The sequence below is a fragment of the Diospyros lotus genome, chromosome 5 (assembly GCF_014633365.1).
Source record: "Diospyros lotus cultivar Yz01 chromosome 5, ASM1463336v1, whole genome shotgun sequence".
Lineage (NCBI taxonomy): Eukaryota > Viridiplantae > Streptophyta > Magnoliopsida > Ericales > Ebenaceae > Diospyros > Diospyros lotus.
The window spans coordinates 40,364,801-40,385,585 of NC_068342.1; the positions used below are offsets into that span (position 1 = coordinate 40,364,801).

The 20,785-nt window shown below is 34.7% G+C and overlaps 4 protein-coding genes across 6 annotated transcripts; 2 read left to right on the forward strand and 2 right to left on the reverse strand.

Annotated features, from left to right (window-relative positions):
* The first annotated feature begins 2,101 nt into the window (after window positions 1-2,101).
* LOC127802265 (agamous-like MADS-box protein AGL62) lies at window positions 2,102-2,752 on the forward strand. Its single transcript, XM_052337978.1, has one exon. The coding sequence runs from the start codon at window positions 2,102-2,104 to the stop codon at window positions 2,750-2,752; it is 651 nt and encodes a 216-aa protein (XP_052193938.1).
* Window positions 2,753-5,953: 3,201 nt separating this feature from the next.
* LOC127801214 (uncharacterized) lies at window positions 5,954-7,811 on the forward strand. The gene is made up of 2 exons (XM_052336130.1): window positions 5,954-6,744; window positions 6,829-7,811. Exons 1-2 carry the CDS (start codon window positions 6,146-6,148, stop codon window positions 7,526-7,528), a joined length of 1,299 nt encoding a protein of 432 aa, XP_052192090.1. The 5' UTR covers window positions 5,954-6,145; the 3' UTR covers window positions 7,529-7,811.
* Window positions 7,812-8,467: 656 nt separating this feature from the next.
* LOC127802657 (uncharacterized) lies at window positions 8,468-13,600 on the reverse strand. 2 transcript variants are annotated; one of them, XM_052338595.1, is made up of 2 exons: window positions 13,386-13,600; window positions 8,468-10,219 (listed from the first exon to the last, which is right to left on the reverse strand). In XM_052338595.1, the coding sequence occupies exon 2, from the start codon at window positions 10,158-10,160 to the stop codon at window positions 8,685-8,687; it is 1,476 nt and encodes a 491-aa protein (XP_052194555.1). In that variant the 5' UTR covers window positions 10,161-10,219; window positions 13,386-13,600; the 3' UTR covers window positions 8,468-8,684. The 2 variants fall into 2 exon arrangements, with proteins under 2 accessions (XP_052194555.1, XP_052194556.1); XM_052338596.1 differs by having other exon boundaries at window positions 8,468-10,223.
* A 1,030-nt stretch (window positions 13,601-14,630) lies between these two features.
* LOC127802683 (GPI mannosyltransferase 1) lies at window positions 14,631-19,385 on the reverse strand. Of its 2 annotated transcripts, none has more exons than XM_052338642.1 (5): window positions 18,949-19,183; window positions 18,621-18,851; window positions 17,108-17,290; window positions 15,893-16,440; window positions 14,631-15,599 (listed from the first exon to the last, which is right to left on the reverse strand). In XM_052338642.1, exons 2-5 carry the CDS (start codon window positions 18,799-18,801, stop codon window positions 15,285-15,287), a joined length of 1,227 nt encoding a protein of 408 aa, XP_052194602.1. In that variant the 5' UTR covers window positions 18,802-18,851; window positions 18,949-19,183; the 3' UTR covers window positions 14,631-15,284. The 2 variants fall into 2 exon arrangements, with proteins under 2 accessions (XP_052194602.1, XP_052194601.1); XM_052338641.1 differs by lacking the exon at window positions 18,949-19,183 and adding an exon at window positions 19,206-19,385 and having other exon boundaries at window positions 14,632-15,599; window positions 18,621-18,893.
* Between the last annotated feature and the right edge of the window lie 1,400 nt (window positions 19,386-20,785).

Sequence of the window (20,785 nt, forward strand, 5' to 3'; positions counted from 1 at the left end):
ATTTTTAATAAATAAGTTGGGTAGTTTTAAGCTACCCAACTTGCTTATAAACGGTTAAATCATCCGGCCAAACGAGCCCTTAATGAGCTAATCCTAGGAAGTAACAAACCCTATATGGCCTCATGCCTCTATTGTCAAGTAAAGAAAGATGACACTTGTTCTCTTACTCAACTCGAGTCTAAGAAATAAATCAATAGAATATAACTTTTAAATCATAATCTTGGAGAATCTAAATTCCATCAACAAAACCTAGGGTTTATCTCAAATTGGCCAGAAGGATTCGTTGCTAGCCCAAGATAACTAAGTATGGGAACCTTAGAGATAATTTGAATATAATGAATTCACCATCAATCCGAGATAATCAAGCCTGAGAACCTTAGAGATAATTTCAGTTTGACGAATATGCCACCAACATGAGATAACTAAGTCTAGGAATATTAATTAGAGATAATTGTACTTTGACAAATTTGCCACTGGTAACTGAGCTCAAGAATTTTAAAAATAATTTCAATCCTAGCTAGAAATTCATCGCTAGTATGAGATAACTAAGTTCAATCATCTTTGAGATAACTCCATGTATGGTGACTCCCTTCACCTATATAAAGATAAAAAACTCCACAAGCAAACCATTTAATTTATAAGCATTCATTACACCAACTCCACAATTTAATTTATCATTCACTATATACCAACTTAAGTGTCAAAAATTTTATTAAAAGAATCAATTTCACTTTTTTTTACAAGAACTCATATCAAAACAAATCTTAATAATTGATCCTAACCATGAGGGTGAAATTTCAATATCACACAAGACACATTCTATGGGAAAAATTAAAAATTTTGATATCCTTATCTTAATAGAGTGAAAAAACAATAATAATAATTATATCTTCATCAGTTACCATCACAAACATTACCATGAAGGCAATAAGCACTTATCAAACAAATCTCAGGACATTTAAATCAATAATTTAATGATTTCTTATCAATAGAAACTTTGGGGTAAATTATACCATTATACTTTGTTATTTCATAATAAATTAATTATTATATTTTAATTTTTGCCATCACAATTATTAAATTTTAATTTTTGTTATCATACAATCATGCTTTTGATTTTTCCTCAAATTTCATTAATGAAAATTGGTGTGACATATATTAATATAAATTCAAAAATAACTTGATGTTAAAATTGTCATAAAATCCACAATCAAGAGATTTTTAGGTTTATATTAATGCATATCATGTTAATTTTTATTAATAAAATTTAACAAAAAATAAAAAACATAACTGAATTATAATAAACATCAAAATTTAGTGACCGAGGACAAAAATTAAATTATAATGATTAATTTGTTATAAAATATAAAATTTAAAGACTAATAAATGATTTACCTGAAAACTTTATAACCAACCAAGATTAGGAGCATTTCTAGTGCTTTTTTTCCCCCACCATATGGGAATTTCTTTTTTTTTGTTAATTTCCTAAAATTCATTTTTAATTAATTAAATATTTTTTTGCTCATATAGCATATTTTTTCAAGTAATTTTCTATATATGGTTGGATTATATTTTAAACCTCAACAGTACTTAATACATAGAATATGATTTTTTGATGTTTTTACATGCCAATTGCATTTTGGTTAAAAAAAATTAAATCTTATTAACATAATTAATTTTTTATTTTTTTAAAAATATAGAGAAGGTATTTTAAAAGACACTTTATTAACAGGGTTACATAATATTAAAACTTGATATTTACTTATACATATATAATATAAGAGTATAGATGTATACATATATTTGTTTTTGTTAGATTATAATAAATTCACAATCAAACAATTGAGTCAACTAATTAAGCTAAGCTAGCTTTTATATAATCCAACTAAGAGGAAATTAAAGTCAAATATTTGCATTAAGTGGATAAGATTTTTGAAACTTCCAAAACCCAAGTCATTACTTTGGTAACAATTCACAGAAAGAAACTTTGCAATTAAACCCTCCTGAAATAAAGACAATTACTTTGGCCAGCTTTGATAATAAATTTTGGGGCCCTATAAATTGGTCATCTTCACCTTGTGCATCTTCAACAGCTCCAGCCATGGCAAAGAAGCCAAGAAGCTTGGGTCGCCAGAAGATCAAAATCGCCAAAATAGAGATCAAAAACCACTTGCAAGTCACCTTCTCAAAGCGGCGCTTTGGATTGTTCAAGAAGGCGAGTGAACTCTGCACGCTTTGCGGGGTTGAGCTCGCTATCTTAGTTCTCTCTCCAGCTGGGAAGGTCTTCTCTTTTAGTCATCCGAACATCGATTCCATCATCAATCGGTTCCTCACGAAAAGCCCTCCGCCAAACCCTAGTTGGCGCCACCTCGTTGAGGCTCATCAGAATGCTAACTTACATGAGCTCAATTTACAACTCGCTCGAGTTCTCGATGAACTAGAAGCCGAGAAGAGGCGTGGTGGAACTCTGGATCACCTGAGAAAAGCTAGAGAGTATTGGTGGGAAGGTCCTATAGATGGGCTTGGTCTGCATGAGCTTGAACAACTTAGGGATTCATTAGAGGAGCTTAAGAAGAACGTGATTGCTCAAGCTTATAAGCTTTTCATTGAGGGCACGACGAACCCTAAACCTTTTTTCTTAGTGAATGGAATTGAAATGGCCAATGGCTTTGAGAGTAAATCCACTCAGATTAGTGCTTCTTCAACCATTCCTCATGTCCATAGCGTTGGTTACAATCATGGGTTTTTCTAAAATTTTCAGGACGAACAGTTCCAAGCTAGTACCTTACTAGCCTTAAATTCCATATTTGTTTGTCTTAATTACTCTTAATTAAATTCCATTATTCTCATCCAACCTTTGTCAGTTATATATATATATATATATCCATTTCATAAATTATGATAAAGAAATGTCATCAAAATATTCGTCAATTTTAAAGGGTAAGATGACTCTAATTAACCATTTTATATATATACCTACATTAGATAATATATCTTTAATATTTGTAATCTTATGACATGCAATAAGTATATATAATCCCTCAATCCTATGGGTAAATAAAAATGACATCTGTCAGTTATATATTCTTTAGCAGCCAAATCCTAAATGCTAATTAATGTTTGATTCAATATAGTTTAACGATACCAATCATTTCTAAGGTTTTTTAACCTTTAACTTTATTTTCTAAAATGATTGCTTTCATCTTAATTTCCGTTTACTGTGGCGTTTCTCAATGTGATTCCTCTGATACATGTACAATAGGAAAATCAAATGTTATTTTTAGCGACAAAAGTGGGTCGATTTTGTCATCTTTGCTGCTTAATCAGGAGCAAAATAAAAGTCGAGAAGTCGTTTTGGTTTCTTTCTTCTATCACTATTGCATTTTTCGATGTGTTTAGTTTGTTTCGTGTACTTCTCATTATATATCCCTCTAGTTTTTCTTATCTCGATCAACTTTTTGATGTTTTATTTTAGTTTGTCTCGTTATGAGTTGTTTGAATTATCTAATATATGCTCTATTCTACACTTATATTAAGGGTCAAGTAGGGCAACTATCTCGTTGAAAAAATAAAATTTAATTATTTTATTAATGAAGTTAAATTTTAGATCACGCATATACATATGTTTTACATGTATCGATTTTATTATGATTATTGATATTTTTTAGCTTCTTTTTTTTTTTTCCACTAAAAGCTTTTTTCCTTGTCTTTCAGTGGATTATATTGAGACTTTTTACTAATTATTTAATATTTATAACAAATATTATATTACTATTTACATAATTTGCTATCATGACTCAATTTACATTGCATTTTCTTATAATTATTTAAAATAAATATGAACTATTATAATTTAAATGTTAGCCCAAATTACATGATTATTTATCAAACACTATATATATATATATATATATATTTTGTAAGTAAGTATTTCATTAAAAAAATCACAAAACATTGAAAGTTTACGTTAAGGCATATTTTGAGCCTCACAAAAAAAAAAAAAAAAAATTTAAACTATTAATATATTTACATTCCTCCTAACAAAAAGAACATATATAAATATGAGAGGAGATGAATCTTTATAAGGTTTCACTTTGAATTTTGTAACTCTTAATTCTCATATGTCAATCATCTCATGTTTTCGCTCTTTAAACATTATAATAGTTTTAACACAATGTTGTGATCAATTGACGCATGATGTTATCCATTTTGGGTTTGTTTTAATTGGAAGGTTCAATGTCAAAAGGATTTGAGAAGGATCCAACTACAACCCACATTTGGTGGTGATAGGAACATGTATTTGCAGAAGCAAAACAATTTAAGAAGAAGAAGAAGAAAAGTTGATGATGAAGAAGAAGAAGAAGATGATGAAGAAAAGAGAACATTTATATGAACGAATGAAGGTATGATGTAATGCTAGTGGTGGCCAGTAGTTGCAGGGGGCCCATTCCTTTCCATGGATTGGAACCCACAGCCCACAGCTGTCTAACCACTGTCTTTGTGTCTTCCTTTTACAGACACTTATGTCTCCTCCCCCAAGCCAACTTCAATTCTTTGTATTATTGATTAAATGAAGTAATAAATTTATTTGTATAAATCATTCACATCTTATAAGGAGACACTCTTACGTATAAAAAAAATTATTATTGTATTTAAGTAACAATAGATTTATAATATATGATACTTAATTTTTTTTAATTTTTATAAAAAATCCTTTTGATATTATTTTTTGACAAAAAATTGAATTTCTATGCTGGAAAAAATGAAAATAAAGTATTAATTAATTTTAAATAATTACAGGTAATTTTATTATTATAAATTAATTAAAAGTACAAATAGCAAACTCACCCTTAAATTTAACAAATTCCATAAATTTCATAATGTATTTAAAAATTTTTAGAAATAAGTTGTAAAAAAAATAAAAATTTGAGTTAAAAACAGAAAAAATTCCATCTCTATTCATGGATGAAAATAAATTTTTAAATCAAAACTATATTTTTAATATTTTTATATTATAAAATAATTATAAAAAATTACAAAAACAGAGCAAAAATATTTATTGACATCTCAAAAATGATCCCGAAAAATTTTTGTGCATCATATTTATTACATAAGTAAATGCAAAATTTTGAAAAACTAATTTTATATTTGACTTAATAAGATTTAAATTCATAATCTATAAACAAAAATTAATTTTTAAAATAATTTTATTACTACTAAGCCTTATTTGTTTGAAGTTTTACTTAAAAAATCAAATTTTAAACAGTTATATATATATATATATAGAGAGAGAGAGAGAGAGAGAGGAAAAGGACAAGAGGGATAGGCAAATAGGGAGGTGGGTGGGTGGGTGGGTGGGTGAGAGAGATACAGCTAACGTTTGATTGTTCGTCGCTTTGTTTGCGTACGTGCGCACAGCTCATTTCCTGTCGCTACCGCCGCTTCGCATGCCCATGCACGCACCTCCCTCTTTTTACTTTTTATTTTTTATATTTGCTTTTGTTTTCCATCTCTCAATTAATTCATTGATTTACAACCATTAAAATAATAATAATAATTTCCCATTTTGATGATATTTAAATAAAATCACCTTAAAGATTCAATTCAAAATAAAGAATTAAAATATATTAAATTAAATTCACTCAAAAAAAATTAAATTTAACTTTTTCACTTAATTTGTCAGGTATTTGATGATAATATTTAAATTTATTTCCATTACCAATCTCGCTTTTTAAATATTGTGTGCATCAAATCTTAGAATGTGATATCGAGTTTTGAGTTGAGTTGAAATAATATATTTTTAGAAAAAAATAATTAAAGTATAAGAAGTAAATACCAAAATTGCTATTCATTAATTATATATATGTATTTATAAATAATTTTGGCAAAAAAAATAATTAGTGAATTTTCATTTTTTAAAAACCTTTTGGGCAGCTGCTGCGGCTGCTTTTTCTTTTGTAATGATTCTCCCAGCCCTGCAAATCCAATCCATTTCCAGCTGTTCTCTCTCTCTCTCTCCATCTTCTTCCCCTTCCATCCCATATGTGTGTGTATATATATATATTACAAATCTCCACTGATCTCTCCCTTCAACACTGGCGACTGAGGGAGAGAGACAGAGAGAGAGCAAGCGAATCCATCCACCATGGACCCTTGCCCTTTCATGAGAATTATCGTCGGAGGTTTGGCCCTGAAGTTTCCGGTGGCCTCCAAACCTACCTTTTCCGGCGTCCACCCAGCCTCCTCCCCCTGCTTCTGCAAGATCAAGCTCAGCAACTTCCCTTCCCAGATCGCTTCCGTCCCTCTCGCGACCCAGAACGATCCCCACTGCCCGGCCACCCAAGCCGCCTGCTTCAACCTCTGCAAATCACAGTTCGATAAGTTGGCTTCCAAGCGCCACTGCGTGAAGATCGAGATCTACACCGGCCGGACAGGGAACACCTGCGGGCTCAGCTCCGGCGAGCTTCTGGGGAAACTTTTGGTGCCTTTGGATGTGAAGCCTGCCGATTCAAAGTCGACTCGGACCTTTGTGATTCAAAACGGCTGGGCCTCGTTGAAAGGATCGTCCACTCAATTGCATTTGAATGTGAAAGCCGAGCCGGATCCAAGATTTGTGTTTCAGTTCGACGGTGAACCGGAACGCAGCCCTCAAGTGTTTCAAGTCAATGGAAATAATGTCCGGCAGCCTGTTTTCACCTGCAAGTTCAGCTTCAGAAACTCCGGCGAGCACAGTCTAAGATCCAGGTAATAATCAGATATGTGATTCTGTTTACAGAGAAGAGAAGATAAATCATGCCTTGTAGCTAAATTCACTGAGTTTTTGAACAGATCATCGGTGATGGAGCGAAGAACATCAAAGAGGTGGTTGAATTCGCTAAGTTCGAAGACAGAGCAAACGGTGAAGGAGCGAAAAGGGTGGTCGATCATGGTCCATGATCTCTCTGGTTCGCCTGTGGCGGCGGCGTCAATGGTCACCCCTTTTGTGCCGTCGCCGGGCACTGATCGGGTCAGCCGGTCGAACCCGGGTGCCTGGCTGATCCTCCGACCCGGATCCGGAACCTGGAACCCCTGGGGCCGCCTCGAGGCCTGGCGGGAGCCCGCCACCCACCACCTCGGCTACCGCTTCGAGCTCCTCCCGGATGCCGCCTCCGGCGGTTCCGACGCCGTCACGCTCGCCAACTCCAATCTCAGCATCAAGAATGGCGGCAAGTTCACCATAGACGTCGGATCCGGATCAGGGTCTACCCCGGATCCAAGCCCCACTAGCAGCCTGGACCTCGGGTCAGGGTCGTGGGCGGACCTCATGTACCAGGGCTTCGTGATGTCGTCTACGGTGGGAACCGGCGCCGGGAAGCACAGGAAGTCGCCGGAGGTGGAAGTGGGGGTGACGCACGTGACGTGCACGGAGGATGCGGCGGCGTTCGTGGCATTGGCGGCGGCGGTGGAGCTAAGCGTCGACGCATGCCGGCCGTTCTCGCAGAAGCTCCGGAAGGAGCTGAGGCAGCAGAAGCAGGAGCTAGTCGTTTGATTGATTGGGTCGGGCGACGTCGTTTTGCTTCCGGGGGGGGGTAAAGGCACTGTTTGGTTGTTGGGTTTTGCTGAGCGAAGGAACAGCAGGTTTTTAGCTGTTTTCCACTGCTTGCTTGCTTGCTGCTGTTCATGTTCTGTGTACAGTGAATCACAGTTGGGTTCTCTCTCGTATAGTTATTTTTTCTGGGAATCTGTAATCTAATGTTCTATTTATTCATTTATTATTAACTTCCTTGGTGCTTGAGTATTTTTTTTTATTTAATATATGTATTTGAATCCTAGGTTACTGTTACTTGTCAATATTAAAACATTTTAGAATCCTAGGTTGAAAGCCAGTTGGTAATGCCATGTGCCAGCTACACTCTACACCGTTAGCTTACTACTCATTCACGCTCACAGGCACAGCTGGGCTGGCTTTAATTTGTCACCCCCCATATCTGCCCACCTTTTATTATAAAGTTTCTTTTTACATCTTTTTAACTATTTTACACACAATATACTGCGAAGACTTCCTCTAAAACCAAATTCTAGATTACCTCTGCCCAGCAATCGCTAGATACATATTTTAGTACTTTGTACTTGTATATTTTTTTTATTTAAATACTTTAATTTTTTATAATTTTAATTACTCTTTTAAATTATATAATTTCAAATCAATTGCACTTTTAAATTTTTTATTAATTTAATTACACTTACAATAAATTAAACATAGTTTAAAAATATAATTAAAATAATACAAAAATTTATGAGTGTAATTGACTTGAAATGCATAATTTCAAGATGTAATTAAAATAATAAAAAAAACAAGTGCTTTAATAAATAAAATATGTATTTTGACACCTAAATAGTAGTTGGGTTTAGGGTAAATGACAACTCCCGTGAACATTATTGGGGCCATTTAAGCCTAAATAGAGTAGTTGGGTTTAGGGTCCAAGGGTTAAAAATTGTGTCCTTTACTTTCTGTTTAAGGACAGATTTAGAACTTCAAATACTGTAAAGTTGCCTGCAAAATTGAAACCGTAGTTTATAAAGGCAAGGCATCAAGCTACATTTCACACAATCAAGCAGAGTCCTATGGCTATGAACATCAAGCAAAACCCAGATAGATATTATACCACCAGGAAATAACAAATTAACCATTCAAATCTAAGTACTCATTCAGCCGCACCATCGCCGTGGTTGCTTGCTTCAGTAGTAATCTCCGGCAAGGTGTCGAGATCGGTCCGAACGTGGGTCTCCTCCAACTGAACGGAAGAATCATAAGAATCAACAGGATCGTGGTTAGCTACCTCTCCATTCCCAGTTTCAGAAGAGTTGAAGCTTTCATCTGTTCCATCTGTTCCGATTCTGGTTTCAGATTTATCAGAATTCTGGCTTGCGTCCATGTTTTTGGCATCTGTCGATGAACCAGACTGGCCCTCTACTCCACTTGAGGAATTTGTAGTAGAAGAATTTGACAATTCCCCCCTGAGCACAGTATTTTCAGTGTTACTGGAAGTGATCGAAGAGTCCGATTGATTGTCATTTGTAGCTGTGTCAGACTTATTTTCGGGCACCAGGGCCATTGCCTGCAGGGAGCCTTCCGAAGTTGTCACCCTTGTCGTGGCATTTTGGGCTGCAGCTGCATCCGGTTCAGTCTCTGTTTGATTCTGCAGGGATAAATTGTTAGTTTCCAAACTCGATTCTGTAGAGTTACTGCCTGCTTCTGCTTGATTGTTGGCCTCAGTTGTCATGGTAGAATTCACAATTGAGCTGTTCTCCGATAGGGATGAAAGAATCTTGTGATTCTCATCGACCTTATCTTGTGTCTCTGTCGTATTTACAGAAATACCATTTCCAGCCTGATCATCTTTCTCAACCTTTAAGTCTGTAGTATTCTGGCTTCCAGCATGTACTTGGGTGTCACGCGCTTCATTATCCTCTTCTACAACATTCATTTTGGTATTGTCATTGGAGTTTTCTCCACTTTCACTTTCAGTTTCGGTGCTAATAGCTTCAGCCTGATGAACCACTGCACTGGAAGCATCATCAGCTCTATATTGTTCCTCACGCGCTTCGTGAGCCTTCTCATTACCTCCTTCATTATCATGGTCCTCCAAGGAGCTGTCATTCTCATTTTGGTCTTCTTTATCTTCATCTTCCTTCTCATCAACTTCTTCTTTCTCTGTATCATCTATGAGATCCTCCTCATGCTCAACCTCCAACACAGATTTCTCTTGATCATGTTCTTCTATCTCATCATCACCCCTTCTCCCCTCATCTTGTTTCTCTTCAGTCTTGCTGTCATCTTCTTCATCTTCATTCTTGTTCTTTTCCTCCTCTTCCTCTTCTTCTTCATCTCCTCTATTTTCCTCTTCTGATTCTTTCTCAATGCCCTTCTCATTTTTCATTGTTGCTTCCTCAACACGAGGAATGAGTTCTTTTCTTCCAATCTTTGAATTTTCACTATGACCATATTTTCTAAGGGAGATATTTGCATCATTTTCATCAAATGCTCTCTTCTTATCACGGGAATGCTTAACTTGGTAAATCAACCAAAAGCAAACAGCAATCAGCACACAAATTTGCAGGACATGTTTAACCTTGATGCCTTTGGACCTGTGGTTTCTACTTGGAGACTGCTTGAACATGATGGTGCTCCAGGACGTGTCCAAACTTTACTTTCTTCCAAACTTAAAATTCACGTAATCTACCTAGACAGCAATGTGTAGGAAAAAAACGTAAACTTAATTAGAAAGGAAAACAATAGAATCATTAATCTACAAAAAATTGCTTTTAAGGTTCTCAAGTTCTAATGAAGTGGAACAAGTTAATTCAAACTCCACTGTTGTAAAACAATAAACACACATGAACTATACCAGATTTAATTTATACAAGGGAATAATAAACATATAAAAAAATATGAATTTTGGTTCGATCAAAGTATTGTTGATAACCATAAAATGGAGTAAACCCTGAAAAGAATAGAATTAAACAAAGAGAAAAACAAAAACTGTCTCTCGAATGTGCATGTTAATATTAACATTTCACAAAGTTAAAAAAAAAAAAAAAATCCGCACACACTTATTCGAGTATTTAAAAGTACTCTTCTCACAACTGAATGGATTTCTATGAAGTCCAAAATTGGGAAATTGTGTCCAAAAACTGAATCAACATTGTCTCAAAGTCTCATCCAAATACTGATTTTGGAACTTAATTCCCAACAAGTTCAATGAACTGCATTCTCCATTTGATGATAAATTGCAGAAAAAAGATTTCAACAATGCTTATAATTTCACAGTTCAATATTCTTATAATTTAGTCTCTCTTAGCCCAAATGCCAAGGGGACCAAGTAAAATCCACCCAGTTATCTAGGACTAAAGAATACTAGCCACAAAATCTCTCAGATGAAGCAAAAACTAAAAAATAAGTATATAATAGCAAAATCCAAGAAGATGTTCTTAGGTTGTGATAGTATAACTCAGGAAAGGAAACAGAAAGAGAAAGCATTATGTTTAATTAAATTACATATGGAAGTAAACATCCTTACAACATATTAATAAGTGTAAGTGTGAGAGCTTATGAGCATTGCATAGACACTATCCAAGGAGAGAAGAGAGAGTACAACAGATCAAATCATAGCAGACCTGAGAATTGGTAAGGGTCAATCATTGCACATATTTCTCTTTGTTTATAATATTATCTTTCATCAAAGGCAAGTGTAATCGTTTCGAGTTCTCAAAATAGTCTCTTTGCAAAAGCAAAGGTAAGGCTGCACACGAAGACTACTCTTGTACAGCAAGAGCCCTGTACACTAGGAATGCCCTTTTATACATGTATGTATGTATACTAATATGTAGAGCAAGAGAACCTATGTTCATAACGCCTCAGCTGATTTTTTCCTTCTCAAAACTATTTCCCTCACCTGAAGCGGTGTCAGCTTTGTTAACTTTGGGTTAAAGCTGACCGTGTTTGCAAACCAAGTGAAAAGATAATCCCCGCACTAAGTGGCTCTGTCAAGCTCATGGTTCAGAACCACAGTTCAAGCTGCCTGGTGGCTCCAAACCACAGTCCAAGCTGTAGCATTTCCAAGTAAGATACTAATTTTTGTTGATAACCAATCTGTGTTTTTTTTTCTTTTTAAATTCAACCCATAAGATGGAAATCTGAAGCAAAGAAAGTAGCCTAAAAGCATCTAATCACATCCACAGGAGGATCCTCATTCTATGTTAAAAGAAAAAAAGTGCAACATGGATAAATCTTTGCTATTTCCAGTGACTATTACCATCTACATTGATGTGATGCCAAACCTTGGAATATGTGGTGGTAAAACTCAATATCTGGAAAACAGAAGACATGTGTCACTGGGAAGTTATCATTCTGGGTCACTGTTTGACCACTTTATGCTGACTATTTACGTGCTCAATTGCTTAATTCTTTGGTTGATCGTTGGACTCATGACATTACTAAGGACTCAAACTTTTCAGGCATGAGTGTTTCAGATCATCATATTTCTCTACTCAAATATTAGATTTGTAATATTGTTCACTAAGTACCCAGGTATTCATCTGATTTTGTTGCATCAGACGATTGTCAGCCCCTTCACGGGATATACAAAATTGTTGTCTCAGCAAAGTATTACAGTCATGAAACTTCAAATCTCTTCATCAAATATAGTTAGCTTTCCACATTAACTACCTTGTTTCGCCTCTGGGAGAGAAACATACTAGACGGCATTGGTTTCTAAGTATGGAGTAATGTTTCAAGCTTGGTCAACACAGGAGATTTCAATTTCACATGGTTCAGAGTTTTGGAAAGGTAATCGGTCCGTGTGGAGAGAAATCAGGAATCATACCTGTTCCTAAGAAGGTAATGCTGAAAGGGCAACCTACTGAATCATTTTTGGCACATGAAATCTGAGACCCAAAAAAGCTTTCCCATTTCTTTTTTGTATGGTCAAAAACAGTAGGACATCTCTCATGATTATCTTACATTAAATGTCTATCAGGTATTCAGAGTGTTAATTCTAGATCGAGCCAATAATTTATTTGAAAGGGTACAATTGGCTGATAAGATGAGAACAGGGCCATTGCTTTGTTTAAAAACAGCTTAACCACCTTATTTAGAAGTTTTAGTTGTGCTTTAAAAGAAAACTTGTTCTTGACTAAACAATGTTTTTCCTAACTTATTGAATTAAAAACAGTTGTGCTTTAAAAGGACAACAATAACAAACAGTGTCTTCTAAATTTAACCACTATTGCCGCTTAGTATATTTCACCATATAACTTATGCAATCACACAAGCATTTGGCGACTCTACTTGCAACAAACTTGGGACTCAAGAGCAACTGCCTTCGCCGTCAAAGGAAACCTATTTCTTGAATCATATACTAAAATTTCCAGAGTAAAACAAAACATATAAATTTCAGGAAACCTCTTACCTAAACCAAATCTAGTTCACAATCATAAACACAAAGCAGACCACAGGCCAAACCCCCATGTTTTGTACCGTAGGCATAGGGCACGTCCGAGTAAAAGAAAACCCAGGACGAACGGCAAAAAAGAAAAAAAGAAAAAAATGGTAAAGCAATGACCCCATGTACCCCCAAGATGATAAACGCCAGAGACTAAAGACTCAAAAGAAAACCCAATTACAGCAGTGTAATCTTTGTCCACGACGCCACGGAACTAGAACTAAAACCAATTCCATAAAGAGTTGAAAAGAACCGACAAAAACATCATTTCGATTCTAAACATACGGGATTGAATGCAAAGAGATCCACCAAACACTGCAATGTTGAAATGTCAGAAGGTTCAATCAAAACCCTAGTAGGAGATGAAGAACGGAAGTGAAAACGGAGCAAGAGAGGACGCACCTGCAGAGAGAGAAAGCGGCGAGAAAATCCCAACGGTAGTTGGCGAGTTTTGAGCAGCTATTCGGAGCCCAAATAGCGTCTTCTTCACTGAATGCGAGCTCTTCTTCTGGTCTCTGCAACTCCCTCCCCCTCTCTCTCTCTACTTGCTGGATATGCGTGGCGTGGAATCGGAAACAAACAAGGCACTTTGTGGTTGCAAATGCCAAATGGAGTGCAGTAAACTCGGGGCATATCTATAAATCGGGCCGGGTTGGCAGGTGAGGTCACGTGAAGTATCTCTATTTCACTTCACCGACAACACACGGGGGACTTTTGGGTCGGGTTGTACGGATTCTGGATTCCGCAAATCGGGTTAAATTCAGTAGGAATTCCATATCCCACTTCCTCTTCCCCCATTTATCGGGTAATTTACAAAATTATCACAAATTAATTGGATTTGAGTATGCTGCAATCGAGCAGAATTGAGACGAGCAGAGCTGAGCTTCGATAAGTTCAAATTTGGCTCATGAATCAATTTTTAAACTTGAGTCTAACTTGAACCTTAAAACTCAACTTGGTAAAAAGTTGATGAATTGAGTTCGGGCTTAACCTTGGACTCGACAAGAGTTCAAGCACCTACTTACAAGCTTGAGCTCGAGTTTGGAGTAACGAGAACTTGTTATTTTGCTTAAATTTAATTTATTATTTTACTTTATTATATATATATATATGATATTATGTTAAATATTTAAATTAATATATATATAATAATTTTAAATATATTCAAATTAATTATATTATTATAATAATTTAAATTTTTATAACTCTATGTTAAATAATATATTTATAAAATTATAAATAAATATATTAATATATTTATGCACAACTTTATTTACAAGTTATTTATCAACTTCTAATCAAGCATGTTTATAGAACTCTCTAATAGAATTTATTTGTATTCATAAACGGAGCATATTTATGAATTTTAACGAGTTAAACTTTATTGAACTCAAGTTTAACTTGTTTACAAATCGAGTTTCAAACTTCAGTTCAAACTCTACTTATTTATCTTAATGAATAAATTTAAACGAATTTTTATTGAACTAATACCGAATCGCTCGCAAACAGCTCGATTCATTTGTAACCCTAAATTTGAGAAAGATGTGCTGCTGAAATCAAGATTGATCAAAATTTCAAGTTCGATTGATATTTGTTTATTATGTTTAGATGAGATTTAAGAACAAAGAAACTGATAATGCTATTACTCTAAACTTATCAAGAATTATCTATAATAACCTGCAATAATCTTAGATAAAGTGCCAGTAACATACAGAGCTTAATCTCATGGGTTTATACATCTTTTTCTACCAGGTATGTTTGGCATGGGTAGGCAAAGTGGTTGCAAAACTCTCAATAAGATTTGATTAAGAATAATAAAAATTGATCACAAAATACACAGAAATAGATCAAAGTGCTGTGCTTAAGAGGGGGCATTAAGCTCATGACATCAACACCACAGAGAGCACAATAAGCCTATATGCATCAACGGCCAGCATTTCCTATGGGACAGGAAAACTCTCCAATAATGGACAGCATTTCAACTTGTAAGATTGGCAGTTTCATTTCAGGGGCCAGGGAAAGAATGGGCAGCTCCCAAGGCTTGTCACAGTAAGAGTATTGGAAATGTGCTACGAATTAAACTGAGCAACAGCAAAACAGTGCAACTCCAGAGCTCCTCCTGTCAACATGGTAAGGTTTTGTTTTTCTCCTGACAGGAAAAATGGAGCCAGAATGCCACTCTACTTCATTGCACCCGAAAAATCTTAGTAGTCAAACACAGGAAACCAGGTCCCCACGATTTCAACTGTTAAAATCACACAAGGCTCTAAAGTGCAAAATCAGCTATGGCAGGCCATCCCCTTACTCCAATTTCGTTGTTCTCTTGGAACTAGCACTCGGCGATGACTTGAACAAGGGAGACAATCGGTGGTAGAGTATGATTCTGATAAGGATGAAGGTATTGGCAGCCAAGAACATTAAGCTTGCCACCCACAGCTGCAGGAAGACATGCTTGCCTTTGAATTCAAGAAGATAACCCCATGCTAACCAATGGGTTTGAGCTCCCATCCATACTAAAATGGAGGAGACACCTTCCCATTTAAGTTTCATATTGCTCCAGGGCAGTATTAGAGGCAACAGGCAGAAGAACCACACAAAGTACTGCGCTGTAATGACCTGTCAAATGAACAAGTCCTCACAATCTGATGAAACAAAAAAGAAAAAGTGTAACCGGTACAAATTTCCGAAGAAAGGTAGGCAACCAGAATTTCATAATTAAAAGGTATTTATGGAGGTGAGAAACAAAAAAATTCTGGTCTGGACTGACTACATTATATATATATATATCCTCATAAGAACTTAAAATATGGCAAATAGCAAAGTATATTCAATCACATCCAAAAACTAGAAGAATGTTATTACACTACAATATGCTAAACAAAGAAGCTAAACAGATAAGCTTTGCATACCTTATTGAATGCTACAAATGCTACTGTTTGTACGAAGAAACAGAATGGTAAATCCTGCACAAAGCGAAAAACGAGAGCTAGCTGTACTATAAATTGAGGAAGAAAAGAGATGAGCTTTTCTAGAACTGAAAACTCATGTCCATAATGCAGATAGATGTGGTAAAAATATATTGAAAAATTGTGCCTTGGGTCAGTACGAGTAAGATGATACAGCAGCGCCTCATGCAAGAATTCCCAACCATATAGATAGAAGAAAATTCCAGTACAAATGAAGAAGACAGCTCCAGAGATTAGCCCAAAAATTAGTCTTTCTTGTGTAAACATGCCAGCTAAAGCAACCCATACTTGGTGTGGATAAAAATTTTTCTTGCTGCTAAAGTTTTTGTTTGACCTTCCATTACTTGAACTCCATTCTGTAAGAGCTGGCTTTTTATGAGACCGGAAGTGGAGAGGATCAATAACTAAGACGATGGGAAGGGCATAAATTATAGGATATATTCTTAAATGGACAACGAGTCCATACCAAAATGCAGCTTGTAACAAATTACCTGTAAACCAGAACATGCCACGAAATTAGAGGAATTCTAGGTTATAATAGTGACTTGAAGAATGCATCTTACTTTGAAGACAAAGCAAGGATAATTTCTAAAACTTCACCAGATTATACATTCTCCATCTCCCAAAGTGGCGAAAAAGTTGGGAAAAAAAAAAAAAAGGATCATCCAACTTTCTTCAGTTTCAGAGGTCAATAGTTCTCACTTTCTCCTTTTATTTCAATAAAATATACTCTAATAAAGTACAATGCAGTGTTAAAGAAGTTCCACTTTACCAATTGAAAAGGTAAGGTTTCCTCTCAGAGACCTTGCATTAGACTTCTAATACTTGCAACTTCAAGAATAGAGCACTACACATTGCCTCCAAAACAATAATTAAGTGGAAAGAATGCCTCAACAACTAGAGATGTTTACACATTTAAAAAGGATTATCCAGCTATTGAAATTTATTCCAAGGATTCTTCAAGAGAAGACTTTTCCCAATGTTAACCAAACATGCATAGAGCATATTCCTTTGCTGTCTTGTCATTTCTCATAACTTCTATTTGTAGCAACAAACACAGTTTTAAGGCATCACTTCAGAGTAGTAAGAAACAGGCACCCCAAGAAACCATTACAATGATATTTAACTAGAGTTGGTATGAAGAAGTCGAACTTATACCATTCATGAGACAGATAATGATCCACAAAACCATTGCACAAACAATGGGCTCACAATTTCCACGAGTTCCAATAGTGAAGGTAAATGGATTGAAGAGCCACACCACTACGGAGTGAATGCATTGATTTTCAGGCACCCCACGTAGCTTCAGAATCTTGTGGATAAACAAACCTACAAGTAAATCTGCAGTTCAAACATGAGATGAGGTCCAAAATTTTCTTGCTTTCAGGATTGCAAAATAAAAGACACAAAGTAAAGTCACTGGATCATGAAAATACAATGCATTTACCTATGTGAGGGAGCGTGCATGAAGAAAATGTTCATGTCCAGAGCTTAAGTCAGTGATGAAAATCCAAAAGATGATGAAAACGTTAAGAGTGCCCCAAAAATTAGGTGTAGTTTAACAAATTTCTTAGATTTCTTTTGTCTATTTTCTTCATCAGTTGTTTTCTGTTTTTTCTCTGATTAACAATTTTCTTGGTTTAACAAAAATTAGGTGTAGTTTGACAATGCCTATAGTGGTATGTAAAGGGGAAACAGTCTCAGGAATTATTAGGCTTTAGTATTAATTCACTCCAGATTCTTCTTCTTCTTCTTCTGTCTTTCTTGTTTTTCCCTGACCTCTCTCTTCTCAGTCTTCTTTCTTTTTCTTTTTGGCTCCTCTCTCTAAATTGGTTCTCTCTCCTCTAGCTTCTTTTCTGTACCCTCTACCTCTTTAGTTTGTTATATCTCATTTCTTATCTTCTGGTTCTTTACCAATTCTTTTCTCTTTCTTCTCCTATATTCTTATTTATTCATCCATTTTTTGCTTCCTTTTCTCCCTTTTTTCTGTTCTTACGTCTATTCCCCATTCCTATGACTGTCTTTTTTTTGCTGTCCCTTCCTTTTCTCTATTTTCTTCCCCTTCCATTCTCAATTCTTTTTCTTGGTTCTAAGCCATCAGATCAGATTTTATGACTATCTGCAGGCCATCAAGCGTTTTCCTGCAGCCATGCTTACTACTGATCGGAATGGACACACCCAAAAAATCCGATCTCTACGTGGTCTTACATATATATATATATATATATATATATGCACTCATTCATTTGTAGCAACTAAAAAAAATACATTGATCTAGTTATAGTGATAGGTCATGCAGAGGCACCTCAATGGACAGGTTCACTCTTGCCACATTCATGTGTTTACATCATCATATCAAGATATCTTCAAGATCTTTTATTGAAGAGTAAATAACAACATACCAAACCTTTATCCCACTTTGTGGGGTTTATTGAAGAGTCAATGATGCCTAGAAATTTTTGAAAACATTTGTTTGGACACAATAACATAAAAAGGATGCAACATTCAAATTTCAGGGAATCACTTGAATAAGGCCTTGAATACCATCCCTCCATTCTGTAAAACAAAACATCTTAAACTGTCTCTTTGTTCTTTTCTTTTGTACATATTTTCTTGTATTCTATTTAATTCAATAAGCGTAAGACTCCATCAACAGTATAAGATACACTACCTGAAGCAGAGAAGAGGAATTTTCCCCATGAGCGGTGTATTATTGAATTTGGTATCAGAAGAAATGCAATCAGTGGTGAGTACCGATACGTGGTTCTTTCGTAAGGGGACTTCCCGGAGGCCATAAAGGAAGCAGCATCAGAAAACACAAGGTAATCAACATCTGTGTATCTGACCTCCATATGAGCGTCCTGCCATTCTCCATAGACAATTAAAAGGACACGAAGAACTGCTGAGAACAGAAGCAGAGAACGTATATCAATTGACGGCATCTCTGCAGACGAAGAAATCAAAGCACAGGAATTTGTTTGTTAGCAGTCATCGTGAACCTTGATTGTAACTTGTGCAAATGAAATCACGAAACACGCTTGAATAATTTCAGAGTCCACATTGCGATAAATCTAAACTTCACTTCAATTCCTTGATTTTCTTTTCCTATCCTTTTCTTTCGATCCAAGTTCCAAACCTATCCTAAGCCTGCTATTTTCAACTTCAAATCCTAGAATCAATTGCAGACATATACGCAGGCAAGAACAACAACATATATACACAAATTGGAAGAGACTGAGTTGAGAACAGGACTGACAAAGCACTAGGTTCTTCTCGAGGAAGCGGCGGTGAAGTTGCAGAGGAGCTCGGAGCCTGTGAGATCTCGATGGTACGTCTCTTCCTCTGCAAGACAACGATGCAACTGGAGACCCTCGACAGCGGCAGACGGTGGCGTTAATCGAATCGTGGAAGGAGAACAAAAAGAACTTTGACGGAAAAAAAAATAAAAAATTTAGTTTGTACCGCAATAAATTTTCACGAAGGGATGATACAAATCGGTTAATCACAATTTCACCCCAGAGGTGCTTCTCATTGGCGTTTAGATCCTCAGGATTTGGAAAATAGCATTTACTGAATTATTTGAAGGCTAAATCTATATTTTTGCCCCTATACTTTTATGTTTTTTTGTGTAACTATCTAAATTTTTTGTTATTCAATTATATTACTATATCTGCATTTTTAAGTCAATTTAATTCATATATTTTGAGTTTTTTTTTTTTGTATAATAATTTGAACTTTTCATTATTTTATTTATACTTCTTACTTATATTTTAAAGTAAAAACAAAAATTGATTCATCTTAATTTATTTTTTTCACATCAAAATAAAGAATTAAATTGATTCGAAAATATAAGTATATGAGTATAATTAAAATAATAAAAAAATTAAATTATTATATGAAAAATGGTAAAAATACAGAGATTAATTTGATTTAAAAATATAAGTCAAGTGGTGGAATTAAAAAATAAAAAGTTCAACAGTATCAAAATAAGGGCAAAAATATGAGTTTGGCAATTATTTGCATAAGTCCAACTACACCTAAAGAATATTAGTTGTTGCATGTGAATGAATTAATTAGTTGAAGTAATTAATTAAGCATTAGACATTAATTAAAGGCCAATATTTAATGATAGAAAATTATTATTATCTGATTAGGGCCACTGTCCATACACAGAATGGCTTATGAATCAAGAAGTAAACACTCAATTTGTGAATGAGTTAGGTGTAATATGGAATGGAAATGCTATTTAAACACACAATTTGTGATATTTTTAGTAATATTTATATATCAATGTGAACTAAAATATAAAATATTAATATATAAATGTCATAAGTGCATACCCACTTAACATTTTTTGAATAAGGAAATACTATACCACGAACAAATTTAACAAATAACTCTTGTAAATTAATGTGACACACATAAATTTATAATAATTTTATTTAAAATTAACAATAATTTATAATAATTATAAATTATTGTTAATTTTAAATAAAATTATTATAAATTTATGTGTTTCACCTCAGTTTATAAAAATTATTTATTAAATTTATTTGTGAGTATAATATTTTTCTTACGGATATACAATTATCCATCACTAATATATATTTTGAATAACAAATATTATATATATATATATATATATATTTCTTTAGTGACGAGGACCATAGCAATATTGCTTTAATAGAAATGTTATTCTTAGAGCCAATTGTTATCCTCGGAACAGAAAGCTCAAAGAGACTTCTAATATAAGTTTTAAGTTATATATATATATATATATCTTTTGTGATGATGACCATAACAATATTGTTTTAATAAAAATGTTATATAGATACT

Coding starts and splice junctions, on each gene's coding strand:
- LOC127801214 (XM_052336130.1), top strand. CDS start 6,146: ATGGACCCTTGCCCTTTCATGAGAATTATCGTCGGAGGTTTGGCCCTG. Junction 6,745..6,828: donor GAGCACAGTCTAAGATCCAG/GTAATAATCAGA, acceptor GTTTTTGAACAG/ATCATCGGTGATGGAGCGAA.
- LOC127802265 (XM_052337978.1), top strand. CDS start 2,102: ATGGCAAAGAAGCCAAGAAGCTTGGGTCGCCAGAAGATCAAAATCGCC.
- LOC127802657 (XM_052338595.1), bottom strand. CDS start 10,160: ATGTTCAAGCAGTCTCCAAGTAGAAACCACAGGTCCAAAGGCATCAAG.
- LOC127802683 (XM_052338641.1), bottom strand. CDS start 18,891: ATGCCGTCAATTGATATACGTTCTCTGCTTCTGTTCTCAGCAGTTCTT. Junction 17,291..18,620: donor ATTCCTCTTCTCTGCTTCAG/GTAGTGTATCTT, acceptor TTTGAACTGCAG/ATTTACTTGTAGGTTTGTTT. Junction 16,441..17,107: donor CATTATCTGTCTCATGAATG/GTATAAGTTCGA, acceptor TCTGGTTTACAG/GTAATTTGTTACAAGCTGCA.